A 21,686-nucleotide genomic window follows, 5' to 3' on the forward strand; every position below is an offset into this window, starting at 1 on the left:
TAAAATTACTTTCAGGTAGAATGGTGAAGTAGCTTGCCTAATTGGAAATAGATAGTGATGGAAAAGCTAAGATTCAAACCCAACCTCATTCTCCTGGGAGCTCAAGCTCTTCCCACCTTGCTTTCCAATTGCAGCAGTGGAGTAAAAGATTTTTGTTGTTGTATCAGAAGGTCTTAGGTTAGGGTAACGTTACGTGCCAGCTTGCCCAGAACATCCTGGTTATGCTCATTATCTCCGTGTAATCACGGTGCCCCCTTTTGCTCTCACAAGTGTCCTGGATTGGATGCTATGGTCATTAGTCTTAGAGAGAGGGAAAACCATGGCTTGTCTGAAGGGTACTGAAAGAACAAAGAGATGTTCCATCTGCCTTGTAATGGGAAACTGGGGAGTGGTGTTAGAAGGGTTAGTTTTTATCACTTGACTCCAGGCTCTTTATCCACATTAAGGAGTTATCTACATTCTAGGGCTTAGTGCAATACCAGACATCAACAATTACATGGAAACAGCAAAATCTTCTCTTTGCTTCATTTTCCTCACGCTACACTAGAAAACATTTATTAAACTAGACTAATTCAGATATTGTGTACACATCATGCCTAATTCTCCTACAAATTCTACAAAATCCGCATTACTTCCTTGTTTTACAGATGAAAAAAAATGATGCTGAAAAAGTAAAGCCTTTGCCCAAAGTAACACCTCCAAAGCCAAATCTCATATAACATGGGGATACCTGCCTTCTACTTTTCTTTGGGCCAAACATACCCAAAACAAGGCACTTAAAATTTTTAGGGGGGATGATATTTGTTAAGAAATAAGTGAATAATGAAAAGTATTTTAGCTGCCATTAAATCTGTTTATTATAACAGATACATTTTAAAAATGCAAAAATATTTCTCAATTTACCAGGGGTTTAGATCTCTAGGAATGATAAGTATCTGGCAGGTTGGAAGAGTTCTCTAATAAAAATAATGTTCTTATCAATTACTGCTGATACTTCTAAAACTAGATGTTACTAACGAGGCATCATGTTTGAAATATATTCAAATATAAGAATCTTAAATTCCTCTCTGTTAGGCAAGGTGAGATTTAATAAATGTATGTTTTGGTTTGTCCTACTTTGTTCAAATTCTGAGCCCAAAGGTCACAGTGTGAACACTATTTGGTTGTTTATTATTATATATCAAATATTTGGCCTATTAGCAACCATGTACAGTACCAGGTCCTACAGATGTGGACATGTAGCAGGCAAGAATCCCTGACTTTCTGCCTGGGAGAGAGAAAGGATACATAAACGAGTATGTGTAATAAAGGGTCTTAAGTTTTCTGAAAGCACGGTCAAGGAAAAAAGTCAGGCACTGGCAGGTCTACCCAGGGGATATCAAAGACTCCTCAGAGGGCTTCCCTGGTGGCGCAGTGGTTGAGAATCTGCCTGCCAATGCAGGGGACACGGGTTCGAGCCCTGGTCTGGGAAGATCCCACATGCCGCGGAGCAACTAGGCCCGTGAGCCACAATTGCTGAGCCTGCGCTTCTGGAGCCTGTGCTCCGCAACAAGATAGGCCGCGACAGTGAGAGGCCCGCGCACTGCGATGAAGAGTGGCCCCCGCTTGCTGCAACTAGAGAAGGCCCTCGCACAGAAACGAAGACCCAACACAGCCATAAATAAATAAATAAATAAAATTAAAAGACTCCTCAGAGCTGGTGACATTTGAGCTGACTTTTGAGAGTTGGGTCAGCATTTACTAGACAAGCAGACTAGATATTTAAAATATTATATAAATATCTAATATTTAATAATACTTAGAATATTATATAAATAAAAGTATAAAATATTACATAAAAATATTCCAGGGATAAAAGCAATGTGAAACAATATTATATATTTCACAAGGTTGATATGAAAGTAAATGATTTTTGGTAAGCTCAATTTTATTTAAAAACAATCTTAATTATCCTTTCCATTTCTACCCACACACACATACACACACACACACACAGACATATACATACATAGTTCAAAGTCTGGGCTTCATGTTATATCACATTTGAAATCTGAAACTGACCAAAGTTAGACAGTTTGAAATTATGGTAGCTAGAGGAATCTTAACTCTACTGCATATAAGTATTTTTAAAATGAAAGTTAACACAATAATAAAAAGTACTACATGCAACCAAAAAGGCTAATTTACAAGGACAGTGGGACCCATTACTAAATTCTGAGGTTTTGAAAATGGAAATCTCAATACAGCTTTCACAACAGAAATAAAAGTAATTACTTATTTAAAATCCCTTCATCACCATTTAAAGAGTTTCCATGTTTTCCGTACATTTTAGAACATAAATATTCAGAAACTGTTTCTGGTTATCTCTTCATCTTTACTTGATAAATTTCTCTTACCTTTGTGACTTCTCTAAATTTTGCTGTAGAACAGTGTGGGCTTAGAAAGAAAAGATTTTTCAGAATTCTTCCTAGGATCAGTCTGAAATTCTAGAGGCAAATTTATCACACATAATCCTAATACGTGACAAAACAAAAGCACCAAAACCAGGCTACCCTGCTACCTTGAATCTACCCCCTAAAAACAGTAGGCACTCTATAATAATTGGTTATTATTAAATGCCAGGTATTATTCTGAGCACTCTGCACATTTAAAATCACTTAAACCTCATAAGAATCCTATGATATCTTTACTATGATTATCTCTAGTTTACAGGTGAGAAAATGAAACCCCAAAGAGGTAAACCCCAGTAAATGACAGAGCTGGGATTCAAACCCAGTCTGGCTCCAAAGGCCATGCTCTGTACTATCCTTTCTGGAATCTGAACTCCTTAGCAATTATGTCTGTGTATTACATACTTTATATTCACAATTATTCACTGGCCCCTAATTTATCCTAGCTGCTGAGAAGAGCCAGCAACACTGACTATAGTCATTCCTGTACTTGAAGAGTTCATAGTAAATAAACAATACAATGTACGGAGTCAATGCTCCAAGTGCTCTCCAAGTGCTGAGGATAGAGTGACTAATTCAGTCAGGGCAAGTTTCACAGAGGAAGTGATATAAGCAGGGCATTTAATGCTGAAAAGAAGTATATTGGGTGGGAGGGGGAACTGAGGAAGGCATTTCAACCATAAAAACATCTTGGGCTTGCTGGGTCATATGGTAGTTCTATTTTTAGTTTTTTAAGGAACCTCCACACTGGCCTCCATAGTGGTTGTATCAATTTACATTCCCACCAAGAGTGCAGGAGGGGCCCCTTTTCTCCACACCCTCTCCAGCATTTATTGTTTCTCGATTTTTTGATGATGGCCATTCTGACCAGTGTGAGGTGATACCTCATTGTGGTTTTGATTTGCATTTCTCTAATGATTAGTGATGACTAACACAACATTGTAAAGCATTTATACTCCAATAAAGATGTGAAAAATAAATAAATAAATAGTAGCAACACAAAAACAAACAAACAGAAAAAAAACATCTTGGGCAAAAGTATAGAGGTGGGAGAGAGCTAATCATGCTGGGAAATAGACATTCTATGTCTGGTTATGAAGGGAAGTAGTAGGAAACCAGGCTGGAGTTTGGGGCAAGGACAGACTGTGATGGGCCTTAAATCCAAGTAAAGAAATTTGTAGTAGATCTTGAAGGCACCAGGGAACCATCAGGAGTTTTGACTTAAGAGAAATGGTGTGATTTGATTTAGGTTTTAGAAAGACATCTCTGGCCATCTTATAGAATGTAGTGATTACAAGGTCATTAGGTTGCAGGTCATTAGGAAAACTCCACAGGAGAGAAGCTGAGAGTGTGAATGCAGAGGGAAATAGCAGACTAGGACAGACTAGAGAGCAGTTTAGGAGGGATAATGAACAGGGCTTGATGACTGCAGACTTGCAGGCCCATCCAAACAAGCAACAGCGACTGACCAAATGAGGTTGAAGTTAAGGCTCAGACTACAGCTCTCAAACGCAGCCACAGTCCACTTAGTCATCATCACTGAGTAACTCACCAGAAATAAGACCATCCAGTAGTATTCAGAGATGTCTAAAATTTACCGGGGCTTTTTTGGAGCCAGAATAAAACCAGGAGAACACTTCTAATAAGAATGTATAAATAGGGATTGCCTACTTCCATTTCCTAGAGTCAGATTCAAGTTAAGTAGTAGTACAACATAGCTGTATAGCCTGGCATGCCTTCAGAAAGAATAGCTCAAAAAGAATTTGTCTTTTTAATGGGTTCCTTCTATATAACTGTAACAGCTGGGAAGTGACCAAATTGGGAAGAAATCTTCAACTCAAAAGAAGAGCCTGGGCTTCCCTGGTGGCGCAGTGGTTGAGAATCCGCCTGCCAATGCAGGGGACACGGGTTCGAGCCCTGGTCTGGGAAGATCCCACATGCCGCGGAGCGGCTGGGTCCGTGAGCCACAACTACTGAGCCTGCGCGTCTGGAGCCTGTGCTCCGCAACAAGAGAGGCCGCGATAGCGAGAGGCCCGCGCACCGCGATGAAGAGTGGCCCCCGCTTGCACAACTGGAGAGAGCCCTCGCACAGAAACGAAGACCCAACACAGCCATAAATAAAATAAATTAAAAAAAAAAAATTAAAAAAAAAAAAAAAGAAGAGCCTTAAATCAGAAAATGTATCACTTTTTCAACTGAGTTTGGCTAAATGTTTAAGGTTTTGAAATACAGTTTCATTAAGAAGCCAGTCCAACCCCATCCCAGTCTTAAATTCACCCTTTTCTGAAAATGGGGGCGGGGGGGAATGAAAGATATAGATATGACAGAATAGCATCTATTATATACAAAGTGGTTTTTCTTCAGCAAACACCTTAAAAGCGTTCATCCAAGGTGATAAATTTGACTTGTAACAGCACAGGGAGAAATAAGAGGCAACCCGTGATAGATTATTTTTTAGGATTATTTTTCCCAATCCATAAGCCTGTAACTTGAAAAACATTTAAACAAGCCAATCATCAAGAATGGGACACTTTTAAACATATAAAAAGAAGTAGACATTTAATCTGGGATGCATTTATACATCTGCAATCTATCAATGAATCTCTTTGAATCTGTAATGTGGTCCCTCAAAATGGCTGCATTTGGTGGCAATTGTGGATACTGACCCACTACTTGAAGAAAGCGGCTTCAGCAGGGTGCTTTGTTGCCATTACACTAAACAGTCACCTCCCAGGTTTTAGGGTCTGAAGAAATTAAGAGTTTCTATCTGTGGATGAGAAAATTACATTTCTACGTACAATCCCAGACTGACAAGTTACTAAAAAATATGGAAACTGACCTTTTTGAGCAAGAGGTTTCAAAAAAATCCATGAATCAACAGTGACTTTTAGAAAAGCGCACATCTAAAACAGACTTAAAAGATGATCTTCTTTAAAGGCAGCCCCAAGACTTTCCACTTGGGTTTCTCTGTACCACTCTTGCTAACTTACTAACTTCTATGGCTTCACAACAAAAAAAACAAGAAATTGCAGAAATGTGATTACATTGTGGCATCACTACCCAAAGGTCCTAGTTTTCAAAGAGATATCCCCAATTTCTGGCCTTGCCATTGTTCTACAAGCTATCGAGACAACCTGAACATGCATTACCTTTGTAGCCTAGTAGACAGTAAGGTCTTTCAAGGGTGAGATGAAATCTTCTACATCTTCCTTCATCTTTACCTGGTATGGTATCCAGGTCATACTCTGCAGACACTACACTTATTAATCTCTCACGCAATTAATGCACTAAATCGTATCTCGTCTCCAACACAGTTTCTGCCACCAAAAACAGACATGAGGGGGAAAAAAACCCAGGAAGTTTAGCCACTTATAAGTTAGTCTTTTTTAGGGCTGGGCTGTGGAGCCATTTTAAATGGTGACCCATTTGAACCTTATATAAGTAAATCCTTTGGATAATATTCAAATGAAATGACAAATTCTATTCCATGTCATATGGTGTCATGAAAAGTTTCCAGGACCAAACTTGACTTCACCATTTAAAGTGGATCAAATCTGAACGGACTGCATGAGTAGGCTGGAAGCATGACAGCACCTACTTTGGAGAAGAATGGGGAAAAAAAAGAAAGCTCAAAAGTTTCCAAGAGGAACAGGATACACCCAGGTCCAATTCCATTCTTTGTGAGCTTGGTGAATGCATGGCCCCAAAACCCACAAACCCAAATTTTCAATTCCAACTTGAAGATTCTATGGCTTAGACAAGTCACTATAGAAAGACTGGTGGAATCTTTGTGGAATCAATGTCACACTTTATACAGACCAGGTACACCACTGCTTATGTTTCTCTGCCTAACAATAATGGGAAAATCAAATTTTATCATGTTTTCCATTTTGTGTAAATATTGTACATGTACGTCATATTACACAATGTTGGTGCAATGAAGCTTCCTTTCAGAGTAACAAAAAAATGTAGGAGCTGTGGATTATATCTATAATTTTCCTATTAGATAGTATTCTTTCAATGCATCAGGACATGAACAAGTTTTGAATAGAAATGTTTAGTCTCTGGATTATCAAGATTTTGAAGAAAGTAACTTGGAAGTTTCCATACACAGCTGCTCACTAAAAGAAGGAGGCAATCACCAACACTTAAGTAGGGAGCCTTGATTAAATATTATCTCCGTTGTCTTTCAAATCAGAATCTTTCAATCCACTTACATAGGTTACACTGTGAATAACTGAGTTTAAATGTTTTTTTTTAGAGCATACCTGAAGCATGAACAAATGAAAACTCCATATTTAAGCAATTACGTGCAACTCAGAAATGCTGATTTCCATCACAATTAGCCTAAGTTATGCAACATATTTTTGTTCCTTTTTAGTGTATAGGTGATGCATGTTTTTCCACTTTGCTTAACTGCCTATAGTGAAATTTTAAAAATCACACAGACCATATATAACCATAAAACAAAGGGTACCTTTTTATTTTTCCCAATGTACCATGTTTCTACATTGTTTATAGAGCTTAAACAAGAAACACTGTTAGTTTCTATATAAAGATTTCCATAAAATTTTTATAGTTTCTATAAATGCATAAAGACTGTTGGTTTCATTATAACCTCTGTTTCAGTGCCAGTGGAAAGAAAAATTACCTGCAGCTCTAAACAGTGATCTACATGTACAGGGACGGGTGGGTATGTTCAGACCTCTAGTTAAAGAGCTCTAAGACACTTGCTATATTTCATCAAAATATAGATGAGCACAGTGGAGAAGCAACTTCTAGCACACCAAACTCTAATCGCCACTCTTAGAACAAACAGGCTATAAAAAGTGCAATTGTGAGAACAAATGATTAATTCTTAATGTTTTAGTACAAGAAGTAAATCATATTATAACTAATGCATTTTTAAATGGTAGGTGTAATGCCTATTGTACTTGACATATTACAAGGCTATTTATGGAAATCTCTGTGGTATGTTATTATATCTTTATTCTAAATTATCCCATACTACATGTTATAGTTACTAAAGGTTCTTTTTTTAATATGAAAAATCATATGTTTTGAAGCCAAAGATGGGGTTTTGATGAGAGTGGTGACCATAATTCGCTAACACGTTCATTTATCCTTTTCTCCTTTAATTCAATTAATATTCATTAAAACTGCACTAATCACAGTGAATAAAGTTTTACCATTTATTTCCATAATTATGAATGAATACAGTAAACATAATAGAATAATTATAAATCCATTTAATTAATTACAAGGCTGTTTCCAGCAGGGAAACATATTCATGTTTTGTTTTCTTATTTTTAATGCTAGATTGACATGTTGGTATCTTTGAGAAACCATTTCTAGAAATGAAAGAAACACATTATTGTGATTCTGTTCTTCTTTAACAAAAATTTTCTATTAGACAGGCTTTATTAAGAGCCACATTATCTAAACTTGCAGTAAGAGAATGAAAAGAATCTGGTTTAAGCTACCAAACCCAAAGTAACTTGAAAATTGTGTCTGTAATTTAGTAATCTTAACCTTAAAAAAATGATTTAGACTAATTCGGATTACGCTTACGAGAGATACAATCTTTTAAATTTCACAAGTAAGTTGTTAGAGGTTCTTTTTTTTTAAATGCAGGATCCTTTCCAAGTCAGGATCCTACCAATGTTAATGTTTTAGTATTTAAACTAGGTAAACATTAAACAAAAGCAGATGAATAAATAATATGAACTATGAAAAGACCTTGCTTTTGCCTTTGTTGTTGTTTGTTTTTCTCTTTTAAAAAACATAGGCATTGCATATCTTTCAGGAATTAACAAAGCCTGTACTTTCAGGTTTTAAGATAGCAGGCCTACCAGATTTTAAATGAAATATTGAGTGCTACAGTGATTTAATGGTTTTAAACCATAGATGTCATTGCAGTCTGAGGGTGTCACAGACAACTTACGGAAGAAAAAAAAAAAATGGGGCACAGAGAAATCACTTTGTCAGTAATTACAATCAAGAGTCCTAAAATGTGGCTCAGGCTGCTCATTACTTCTTCCTTCTGTATCAAGACCCTTATTTACATTTCAGATTACATTTTTTATGAAACAGTAAGATCTATCAGAGCTGAGAGGACTGAAATAATGAGGGAAAAACATTTTAATAAAACGTGTTGGGTCTGCATTACTTCCGTGTCAGAAAGAAAGGCTACTTCTGTAGTGATGGATCATTTATTCTGCTTCTAAACGAGAAGCAAAAAGATGAAACTGATGAACTTTTACTGCCCATTTGTCTTTAGCAGACAATTAAGACAGAGAAGATCAAAATGGATTATCATACCACACAGACAACTGGCCCAACAGTAATACATCTCTGGGACCACAGATTTGTAACTCTCTTTTATCCCTCCCCTTTCTTCTTACTTCTTTTTCCACTCTAAAGGCAGTGCTAGCTTTGTGGCTCAAGGAGAGCCAAAAGGCTGGTCATCATTATTCAGTCACAGATGTCAATCTAACCTCCCTTTTTTCTCAGTTTCTAAAGCAGTGAGCCACAATAATTTGTGACAGATTCTTTTACTGTAAGGTACAAAGAACACACAGAATAAAACATCTAGCAGCAGCAAGCGTCTCTGATCAAGTGTGCTGGTACATGGGAAATACACTATATGTAAAAACAAGCACTAGTAGTTTAAGCGAATGGGGAGAAAAACTGGGGGGGGGTGCGGGGGGGTTGTGTGTGTGTGTAGTAATAAGTGCTATATTTTGTGGTGAATTATCTCAAATATTCCTTATGGATTGCATCATAAATGTTTTAATACTAGAAATGTTGTCTAGATTAAGTATACATTCAGCATTTAAAGCTTGTATGTAACAGAAGTATTTCTAAGAATTCCTCTATAATAGCACACCAAAGGGAAAGATAATTTGGCATAATCCAACAAATGCTAAAAAAAAAAACCACATAAGATCAGAATCCAAATTATAGAAAGGTAAGTAAGAAATATGCAGGTCTCATTTCCTTTACTAATAGATGAACTCTCAAATTTCTTGGAATTTTGAGGTAACTTCTCCAAACAAAGTAGAGCTTTCATTCATCCTTCATTCTTGAGTTATATGTGGTAAAGAAGGGAAACTCTGTGTGTCAAGTTGGAAGGGATGCTAAATAAGGCAGTGACGTGCACACCCTCATAAGTCTACATCCAGCCTATGAGCACCATACTCCCAATTTCAAAACTAAGTCACCGATCTAGACAAAGAAAACAAATGCCTATCCTAAGAGCACTTTAAAATAGCTACAAGTTATTCTTTAGATTCCTACTATAATTGAATTCCAACTTCAGTATATAAAATACTTGTAAGATCATCCATTAACTAAAGTAAAGAGAACTAAGTTCACAACACAACAATAATCAGTAAACTGGGATCTATATGCAGTGACAGAATTGATGATAATCTATATTTCTATTTCTATCTCCTATTTCACGTGTTTGTACGTAGAGTACCTGTATATATACATACTCTACCCAAACATAAACACATATATATATACCCAAAGAACTAAACATGAAAAAATAAACACCAAATTGTCACAGTAGTTATCTCTGAGTAGTAAAATTTCGATGACTTGTATTTTCTTTCTTTTCATTCTTTCTTTTATTTTTGCTTTATTTTTATTTCCTATATTGCTTTTTGCTCATGAACATATTACCATGCAATTTTTTTAAAGTTACACCAAAAAAAAAAAAAAGATCATGGTGCTCACAAATTTTCAGATATAGCAAGAAACTATGTTTAAAGGAATAAACCCAGATGTTAACTATGTTATTTTAAGTTTTCTCCTACATAATTTTTTCTCATTGGGTAATTCAGATCATGAAACCACAAAGGTTATTTACCTAGACAACAACATTTTAAAAGAATGATTTTCTTAAGAGCTATGGCCTCAAGTCTATTCTAAGTAATACTTTAAGATCTTCCACCCTTTAAACATTGTCTAAAGAAAAAAACCATTAATAAAAAGGTCCTATAATCTTTGGATTGTGTAAATTAAATCCAAAGGGCTCAATCCCATACCAATTTAGGGTAAGATAAAAATCTAACTCTCCTGTTGGAAGATGAGGCAAGGGGTAGAGTGAGAAAATTACTATTTTTGTTAAATCTCATTTTAAAGTCTTGAGATCACATGCAAAGCAATCCATACCAGTTTTCTTAGGCTCTTGTACAGTAAAATCTCATGACAAAGCATCTCATTATCCTGATTATCCATTTATATTCCTAAAGATGTATCAGATGCCTTGCCCTCTATACAGCAAGCCACATTGCAAAGGTGTTACTACTACTGTACTGGATATTTATATTCCATTGTACTTATCCTCATTCAAGGACATTTTTTTTTTTTTTTTTTTTTTTTTTTATTTTTGGCTGTGTTGGGTCTTCAGTTCGTGCGAGGGCTTTCTCCAGTTGCGGCAAGCGGGGGCCACCCTTCATCGCGGTGCGGGGACCGCTCTTCATCGCGGTGCGCGGGCCTTTCACTATCGCGGCCCCTCCCGCTGCGGGGCACAGGCTCCAGACGCGAAGGCTCAGCAGTTGTGGCTCACGGGCCCAGCCGCTCCGCGGCATGTGGGATCCTCCCAGACCAGGGCTCGAACCCGTGTCCCCTGCATTAGCAGGCAGATTCTCAACCACTGCGCCACCAGGGAAGCCCCAAGGACATTTTTTAATACACAAAATTAAATGAATGTACTTCAGAAAAATGTTTTTATTATGTACAATATCCCACATGTGAAAGGCTTTATAAAGTTGTTTTATTGTGTAATCAAGAATGCTTTTATTTCAAAACTGCTTTAAAAAGCATACCAAATTGCATGTTTGAACTAAAAATGTAAGGTTCCCCAAAAAGCTACAAAACATTACTAATATTTCTCAAGATAGAAACTGGAATCCAGAATGTATAACCTGGATCTAATTATAAAGAGTAGAGCAGCTTTGGAACTTCAGCAGTATTTTGTGAGTAAAATAGTTCCTTCCACTCCATTCATTCCACTCCATTCATTCCATGCTTGCAGAATGCAGGAAATTCAAGATGGCAAGACCAACTGGCCAAACAACTTTCACTACCATCATTAGAACCACCCTCACCCTAAAGACCATTCCTGCATGTGTATCTTCTCCTTCAAGGACTACCATAACACAGTTTCATAATCTATTTCCAATTCCAGGAAATGTTATAAACTTCCATCCTCACCTTTTTGTTATGCCGGTTCTTGCCTGCTTAAATAGCATAAAAAAAAAAAGTTCACAGGCAATCCAAAAAGGATTTGCTAATGAACTGCAGACTGTAGCAAAATAAAAAGTAAAATTTGTGATAGGTTTTCTTCCTTACTTTCTGTGCATTTTTCCCCTGAAGGTAACACCCCAAATCTAGCACCAATATTTTCGATCCTACTTCAATACATTTTACTTTTTGTCTTGGGTTCCTAATTACTGTTTCTCTTCCGTTCTAAAAATTCATTTATCTCTTTCAGTAAAAAGAACAGTAATAATATGTTGAACGACTCTGAAATAAATTTTGTCATGTAAAAAATTAATTACGCATTCCGAACCTGGTCACTGTAGTCCTCCGGGAATTGCCTCTGCACCTCAGGATCTGTAAATAATTGACAGATAATATTAATTGGCTTTGGATTAGTGAGCAAGCAGAGGATCACACATTAATATTTGATCAGAAGATGATAGCAGCCCTGGCAGGGGATCCAAGGGGGGCAGCTGAGGCTGCTATGTTGATGAGCACAAGGAAGGACTCGGCAAGGCACTGCCATTACCCTCCTCCAGAAATATAAAAAAGAAAAATTTTAAAGACCTGATGCTACTGTTAACTTTAGACTATTACCTAATGCAAAAAATTCTGCCAGCTGCAAATTGCCCTCGATATATTTTTCCAGAGAAAGTCAGTCTGAAACCTGCTTGACTTTTCTTATCAGAGGCCTCCTTTTCATAGTTACAGATGTGGGCTTGATAAACCACCTTAAAGGCCAGTTTCAGATCTTATGTGTGTTTGGGTGGGGCGGGGGGTGGGGTGGGGTTGGGGAGAGGGCAGAGTGGAGGGAAGGATCAGATAAGAATTCTTTCAAGGAACAAATGCAAAACTCCCTGCTTTTAAAATTAAAATATATGCTTCTCAAAATACTTATGGTCTCTTGAAAATAGATGAAGTTTTCTTCAAAAGAAAACAATACACTTTTAGCTTGTCAGAGTTAACAAAATATCATGATATGAGATATTATGTTCTAACATAATTAGACTTGCTCAGAAACTATAAAAATACATAGGTGAAGATATCTTTCATGACCATCTGTTTAAAATGGAATTAGGAAAGGGGTCACTTGATTCTTCAATCATAATTGCAAGATAATCCAATGCCATCGTCTGTAAGTCAATACAGAAGTGTACTAATTAAAAGCTATTAGCACTCCATTTGCTATTGATTAGGAAAACATTCAATCTTTTCTAATAAGAGAGAGATCTGGTTCCTCAGAGACACATTAAGAAGAGTGATCAGAATAATATCTATTTGAGAAATCATGTATCAATGCAAAAGGCTTGTGGAAAAGCACAATATTTGAAGGTCCCCAACCACAGTGATCACAATATATACTACTCAGTTTTCATATCTATCTTTTAAAATACCAGTTTACTTCTCCACGAAAGTGAATCCATGTAAAAGTTAAAGCCCTCCATGCCACAAGATAAAAATGCGGTTAATTGTTCTGCAATTAAAGAATCAAAAAGGGAGAAAATAATGGGCCTATTCACAAACTACATTTAAATTTTAGAAATACCAGTTTTCAAGTCATTGAAGTCAATGGATATTATTTTTCAAAACTCAAGACTAATAACAAAAGTAGGAATATTCAAAAGGTCACACCAGATGAAGAGCTTCCCAAAATGGGTGGTGCAGAAAAGTTGAAACTATCTGTAGATTACTTCGGCTCTTGAAGTGTCTTCTGGTTGACTTTCTTTACCCTCATCTTCAAATGGAAGATGACCATTGACATGTCTAGACTGGGACTAGTAGAATTCTGGCGTAATCCCCCCTGCAGTACCTTGCAGGGTTGCCCTGGTAAGTCAGAGGAAGTAGCTGTTGCTTCTCTCTGGCCTAAAGGGCTGAAAACACACAAAGACTTGGCCCTCTTGTGACAGGAGGCCAGAGGGCGCTAATGGTGTGGCATGAAAAGCACTAGGTCTAGGCGGGGAAGTGGCGGGGACCAGCAGGATGCAAAGAGACAGCGACGAGCCCAGCAAACCTCTAAAAGTGTGCTGTGGGGTTGGGGTAGAGGATCCAAAAAGAGGGCAGTGGCTGTGATTCCTAACACATATGTAAATGACTTTGTCCAGTAAAATAACTGGTATTTTAGGATTTAAAATTTGGTACTGAGACCTGCCCCCACCCCCCACAAAAATGCAGCTCTAAGTCCCTGAGGGACACAGTAAAACAGAGGCTGGAAAAGCCACAAAATAATCTAAGGCTTTTTTTTTTTTTTCCAGTTGTCATGTGGTTAACAATTACTCTTTACCCAGAGAACTTCACACAGAAATGACTCACATATAAATCTTTAATATCAGGTCCTCTTTCCTGCTATAGTTTGCTTCTTGGGAACCACAAAATACCAATGGAAATAAAGAGGGAATAAAACCAAAGACTATTTTTTATCACCATTTTCTGAGGGGATGAATATCAGAAACCAAAATTTGTGGTATATTCTCCAATTTAAAAAAATGTTTCTTGCTTGTAAGTGGGAAAGGGAAGGTCTTTAAATCTCTTTAACGAGCTAAACCAACTGTTAAAAAACTACATTAATAATTAACTTGTCATTTTTTAAATGTATTTTATTCATATATACAACATAGAATTGAAAAAAGAGAAGGAAAATAGGTGAAAAGAAAAATCAACTTGTTTTAATACACTGAAGGTAAAGATGACCATGGAACCCCAAGATGGGGGTCATTCAAACCATATCATCCTAAACACGGCCTCAGTGGTAGGCAACATCAACTAAACACCTTCATCAACTAAATCCCTTCAGCTGCCCTAAGACTACCCCTAGAGTGAGATTCCCAGATTTTAACAAAATCATGTTGCAAGATAATACATGGATTATTATTTACTATGATTCAAGCATAAAGCTTTTGATTCCCTTTCTTTAAGGCCCTGAGATTTACAAAAGCAAACTTCATGGGTCCTTAACACTCTCAAAAGCAACATGAAAAAAAAAAAAGGCAATGCTTTTTAAAACCAAAGCCCAACCTATATAAAGTTCCATTCAATTAGCTCAAAGATCCAGTCTGATAGTTAACAAAACTATGAAAGCCATTTTGTAAAAATTAACACAAAAACTAAAAATAATTTGTATGAATTTTCTTAAAATGTCTATTTTGCACAGGAGGTTGAAATCATGTTTCACATTGAGTCGATCATAATGCCATAATGTCACCAAAATATCGACATTGGAAACATCTGAGTTAAAAAGGTCCAAATACAATCTGCTTTTCTCAAGCAACACAACACCCGCCTTACTAACAGTTTCAGCATGGCACATGTACAAAACCTAGCACCCTGCAGTTCAGCAAACCGCCTTTAAATTTTCTGTCTGGCAGCAATCCACTTTCGTGTCTGTATGTTTTTACAAGTACTCTATGTATTTCATTGCATCAGCTGCATTTCTTTGAGTTTTAAATGGTCTGGGAACATTTAATGAAATGTTCTATATCTTTATATGGAAAATAAAATACACTGGAAAACTGTGTATCGATCTAATATTTATATATCTATTTCTTTACCCACTATCCAATACTATAATTGCTAATGCTCCAAAACTTCTTCTCACATTCATACCCTCACTGCCAAATACAGTGTCACCAAACAGCTAACTTTCAACACAAAAATCTGCAGATGAGAGTACTACCATGGAAAAAAGTAACATAACAATTTGTTTAGGCAATTGGCAGTAAGAATAGAGTTATCAGCATATGTCAAGCTTTCTCTCTAAGAACTGTCCCTCTGACAGAAAATTAAGAACATAGAGTAATGCATTACCTTTCTTTCTCAGCAACTTTCTCCAGGTTCAAGTAATAGATTCTTACAATATTAAAAATCAACTTCATCATCTCCCAGGAAAATACAATCTTTTTGTTGAAAAGTATTTAAAATATCTTGCTAGCAAGATGTATGGTATAGAAAAGTCCACACATGACTTAACCACATAAGGCTAAAAGAGACAGCTGGCTCTAGAACAAGGTTTTGCATTACGTCAATCTGACCAGCCAGTACCTTCTCCCAGCACCGCAACCATGCAAGAGGCTGACCCCACACAGACACGTGTGCACCACTTCCACTGGAGGTCACAAAAGCATTTCCATACTTAAAACAGGCATTTCACAGTACAGGACCCCCAACAGCACAGTCTCATTCAGGCGCAGAACATGACCATGCTTAAAAGCCTGTGTCTTCACAACAAAAAAAACAAAAACAAAAAACAAACCAAAAAAAAACTGATCTCAGAACAAACGCCTTACTTTTTTTTTAAAGAAAAGCTAATTTTCTTCAATCTCAATAGTCCATGTTTTCTAGTCTTTTACTATAACATACTTTTAAATCTTTAAGATATACCAGATTGCCACAGGATGTTTAATTAATAGAATAAGAGTTTGGGCAAGACTTACTGGAAAGGCACTATAAATTATTTTACACAGGATCCAAAAAACCTTGAGTCCTGCCTTAGGCTTAAAGTTTCTAGAAAACGTGGTAGACAGATCTTTTACAACAGAAATGCAAAATAATTCATAAAAGTACTGTGCTTATGTATGAGGACTCATTTGTAGATTGGTAACCAATAAGCATACACACACACACACACAAACACACACACCTTACCAAATTATTTTCCTGTTTTTCTCTGTCACACCAATGACTGACTCCATCTGAAGGGTCAAGGCATAACACTTTAACTGATTATTGAAAAATACACTGACTTCATTTTCTGTGAAAGCTGTCAAATGTCACAGTCTTATATAACTGGAGCTCTTTTAAGAAATATAAGAGAAACTGCAAATATAGCCATTAACATGGGAATCTACACTGCTTTCACTTTTAGCATGCTAGGTATCAACGCAGAAAACATTACATTTAATGCCTACTAAATTTATCCAGTCATTATCTCTAGGATATTTCAGTCAATAAGAGACAAAATACTGAACACATTTAAAGCTTACAATGATAAAAATCTGCCCCTTAAAAGTGAGACTTTAAAATTAGCTATAGGACTTCCCTGGTGGCACAGTGGTTAAGAATCTGCCTGCCAATGCAGGGGACACGGGTTTGAGCCCTGGTTCGGGAAAATCCCACATGCCGCGGAGCAACTAAGCCCGTGGGCCACAACTACTGAGCCTGCGCTCTAGAGCCCACAAGCCACAACTACTGAGCCCGTGTGCTGCAACTACTGAAGACCGCGCACCTAGAGCCCGTGCGCCACAACAAAGAGAATCCACTGCAATGAGAAGCCCACTCACCGCAACGAAGAGTAGCCCCTGCTCGCCACAATTAGAGAAAGCCTGCACACAGCAACAAAGACCCAACGCAGACAAAAATAAATAAATAAATGTATTAAAAAATAAAATAAAATGGTTATGATGATAAATGTTATGATAGTAAATTTTTAAAAACTAAAAAAACTTTTAAAAATAAAATTAGCTATAAACAACATAATTTCATTGTTCAGTTTCATGGAGTTTAAGATACTATCTTCCTCTCCCCAAAAACCATAAATGTTAATCCCAGCTGCAATCAGATTTAAGTTTCCAGATGAGAAGATGGGAATATGCTGCTAACGGGTAATAGTCCATTACACTGCTCTTTCCCTAATGACATTTTCAGTTTTTATATACTAAAAATGTAGACCCTTAGAAAATAGTCCGAGAAGTTGTACATTTTGAGGACAAACTCAATCTTCCTCCAAACACAATTAAAAATAAACTTTATTTTCTTCTTCAAGAAGAAAAGTTAATCTTTTGAATAATGTAGAATTAAAGTTTCTTGACAGTATGATTGCAAACTGGACTGCACTAAACTAATAAAGAGCTTCAAGGACACTACCTATTAAATGTTATAGCTATAAAAAGTCAGCTGCACTTACTTTATATTATAAAATACTTGAACCATTAATACAATTATTCTAGTAAATTATTTCATTTATGATAGTTAAAATTCACTTATTAAAAAAATATTTTTGAAAGGAATGTTTCACATAATAAAAAAAAAACAAAACAAACAAAAAACACGTTTTCCTTTTCCATGACAATAAAACAAAATGGTTTATGTTGTCTTTTTTTTAAATTTTTTTAAATTGAAAATAACTCATTTCAAAAAAAAATTACTGATTCCAAAATGCAGGTTTTATTCTGAAATTACAAAGGAGTATAGTATACTTCACTAATTTTTTAAAAATCATTTCAAAGTACTTTAAATGAAGTACTGCATGTACAAATGGAATTTCTTACTTTAAAAATCTATTCTAGGTATAACCTTTTTGCTATAAAACATGAAGACTGTAAGACATAAAAACTTTGAGTTATCACCAATTTTAAACCATGTTTCTATTCTAGCCTTTTCCCTCAACATTGGCATTTAAAATACATTCAAATACTACTTCACAGCAATCAGCCTGACAAACACAGGAACAGTTCACCATCTACACCTATAATGAAAATCCAAACAGCATTATTCAGTAAAGGAAAGCACAACCCATCTCAGTATGGCAAGCAATGGAACCATTCATGTGCCAGATTCCTCCTCAAACTAACATATTCTGCCTTTCAGATACATCCTGCTCTGATGTGACTATTTATGAATAAACAGTGGACACTGACCTATTGTTTTCAGTTGTTGGAGTTATGAATATAGTACAGTTACCAGTTAAGTGAATCAACAAGTACTAAATGCATCAGCTGTTCTACAAATAATGAGTCCACTGACATTACGCAGTAAAATCTAGGAAGTTTCATCTTTCTTTCTAGAGAATGCTGATAACTTTTGACCAGTAAATGCCACTACTTACTGATAATTTGAAATATTTCTCATAACCAATTTTACCTACAGGAATATACATCTGATCGTTAACCAAACCTTTGCTGCATAAACCCAAAAATCAAACCTAAGTCAAATTCCAAAGGGAGATTTTAAATGGAAAAGAGAGGGTGTGCTGGAAGGGAAAAAAAAATCAAAAGAACATGCTCACTTACACTTACCTTTTTCCCTACTGAATATATTAGTTTTCAACTTTCATTATTATTTAAGTATTTAGGGTTTCTTACATTGGTTCAAAGTTTGGAACACTAATCTGTAAAAATCTATCAAACTGATAAATACTGATGAAGGTTTTTAATGGTTATAATCTCAGGCTTCCATTTAATTTCTCTATGAGTTAAGATTAGTTTTACTCCACCTTTTTGAATAAGTACAGTAAGTATAAAATTTTTATTCCAATATGAATAATTACTTCAGACTTAACCTGAATGACAGCTGTGCCCTTTATGTACTACAAAAGTGATATCACTGCATATGGTCTTCATTAATAGATATATCACATTTGTCAAATTTGGTGAAAAGAGATAATTACCTACTCAAATACAACTCTTGACTGAGTACCCACTATGTGCCAGGCACTATAATAGGCATTTTACATAAAATATCTGATTTTATCTTCATGACAAACCTATGATATTGGGACTATCACAATCAATTTTATCATAGTTAAAGAAAGCAATAGGTTATCACTAGTCCAAAGTTAGAAAGTTAGTATTTATACACAACACGAATACTCTGATGTGACTGGCCCAGTTGATGAATAAGCCATAGTCTTTGCTCTCCGGGAGTTTACAATCTAACTCTAATAGAGAATACAAAGAATTAAACAAGCAATCATCACAGGGCCTGGTAGGGATTAGCAGAGGGGCACTGAGCCTAGTCCTGGCCAAGACAGAAAAAGCTTCAGGGAAGAAGTGGCAGAGCCAGGTGTAGAGTCCAGGACTACACCAGGGTGCATGTCATACCACCACACGCCCCTTCTGAACAGCCTAGGGGACAGTGAATAAGTATTTTGTGAGTCCAGGGCCCATGTTTTACTTAGCTTTGTCTCCTACAAAATGTCTTGCCGATTATATATACCCAACAGATACGCTGGCATAATAGAATAAATAAAATAGAATAAAATAAATTCATTAAATACCCTGTCTCTCCAAATGGATGAAAGGCCAATTTCAAAACATCCAATTGAAAAGAAGCCTTTGAATGCTACAGGCTTCCTAAAGATACATTGGCTTATAGTAGGCACACAATAAATATTAGTTGTTATTATATTATTAACCCCAGTGGAGAAATAAGCAAGCACTATAAATTAGATGGCTACAGATGTATAGGTGTGCCTCAAATTGGAAATACATGTGTTCCTGAAATAAACTTTTATAAGCCCAATTAAAAATTTCCCATGGCCTGCTATTACTTACTTAGAAATGTTATAACTTTATCAGAAACTGATTTTCTCTCCATCATCAGTGGTTCAAAAATCCTTTAGATACAGTTTATTTGCCTCCTGGCATCTGTTTGCTAATGATGTGTAAACATCAAACGCACTAGGGACTCTCCCAGACTTACCGAAACCCTGAGGTGAATCTTTGTATACACTGAAGGACCTTTCTGCTAATTCCTTTGCTTTCTAAGCTTGCATTCTGGATTTCAGAAACAGAGTTTCATTAAAGACTTTTGCAGTAATAATTATAATGCTATCAGCTACCACTTACTGAATGCCTAGGTATACCAGTCGTTGCCAAAGGTAGTTTATCATCTTATTTAATCCTAACAACAACTCCACCAGGTAAGTAGATGTATCCTTATTTTATAAATAAGAAAAGTGAGGCTCACTAAGAACAAATTCAGAGTTAAGTAACAGAGCTGGGATTCAGCCTAGAATTATCAGACTCCTAAGAATCCAACACTGGTTTTCCTTTTCGGCTTTATTTATTTATGTCCTCCTGTTGATCTGTCTTCTAGTCATTATTGTGACTCAACAATAAGAATACATCTGGACAAATAACTAAAACATGTTGTCATGAAACAGGCCTAACAGATTATGAATGAGAGCTTTCCAATTTCTCTATTTAAGTTTCTTTGCCAAGTTCAGGATATAAATAAAATGACTCCAAAGTAACTAGCACTCAATTCAACTAGTAAATACAGTATTTCAAAGATAAATTCATACTAAAAAACTTAGAGTAATTTTGAAAGCTAGAGGTTATCCTTGTATCATCTATGAAAAAAGTCATTGGCTAAACAGAATGAATAAGAACACAGAAAAAATGTTTTCCTATGTAAGAAAATGCGTTTCCAAGTATCTCTAAACCACACTGAGAACTAAGGCCAAACTAGTACATACTGTATAGATAAAGCTGACACGCCAGCAAGGGAAACATACTATGCCCGTCAACCAGAAGACTCTTATACCAAAATTCCACCTCTCTTCACCGGAGAAACAAGCCATTGTTGTCTAGTTGTTATCTGTATCATTAGAGAAGCAGTACCTACATCCTTTATCACTTTTGTGTGTGTGCATGGTAAAATATATATAACATAAAATTTGCCATTTTAACCATTAAGAGTATATTTCAGGGACTTCCCTGGTGGCGCAGTGGTTAAGAATCCGCCTGCCAATGCAGGGAAACGGGTTCAATCCCTGGTCCGGGAAGATCCCACATGCCGCGGAGCAACTAAGCCCACGCGACCGCGCTCTAGAGCCCATGCTCCGCAACAAGAGAAGCCACCGCTCGCTGCAACTAGAGAAAGACCGTGCGCGGCAACGAAGACCCAATGCAGCCAAAAATAAACAAACAAATAGAGTACACTTCAGTGGCATTAAGCATATTCACATTATTGTACAACCATCACCACCATCCATTTCCAAAACTTTTTCATCTTCCCCAGCTGAAACTCTGAACCCATTAAAAAACTCCCCATTGTTCCCTCTCTCCCCCCAGCCCCTGGTAACCACCATGCTTCTTTCTGCCTCCATGAATTTAACTACTTGAAGTACATCATGTTAGTGGAGTCATACAATATTTGTCCTTTTGTGACTGGCTTATTTCACTTGGCAGAATGTCTTCAAGGCTCATCCATGTTGTAGAATGTGTCAGAATTTCCCTTCTTTTTAAG

At 36.5% G+C, this 21,686-nt stretch overlaps 1 protein-coding gene across 9 annotated transcripts in view; it reads right to left on the reverse strand.

Moving 5' to 3' along the window:
- Positions 1 to 21,686, reverse strand: part of DENND1A (DENN domain containing 1A) — a 537,868-nt gene that overhangs the window by 380,521 nt on the left and 135,661 nt on the right. For 8 of the 9 annotated variants that reach the window (XM_007194701.2, XM_007194703.2, XM_007194700.2 and 5 more), the window contains exon 3: positions 12,034 to 12,077. The exons of the other annotated variant lie outside the window; for it this stretch is intronic. In XM_007194701.2, the coding sequence (XP_007194763.2) occupies positions 12,034 to 12,077 (44 nt within the window). The remainder of the gene's footprint in view (positions 1 to 12,033; positions 12,078 to 21,686) is intronic. 9 annotated transcript variants of the gene reach the window in all.

Source organism: Balaenoptera acutorostrata, chromosome 6 (assembly GCF_949987535.1).
Source record: "Balaenoptera acutorostrata chromosome 6, mBalAcu1.1, whole genome shotgun sequence".
NCBI lineage: Eukaryota > Metazoa > Chordata > Mammalia > Artiodactyla > Balaenopteridae > Balaenoptera > Balaenoptera acutorostrata.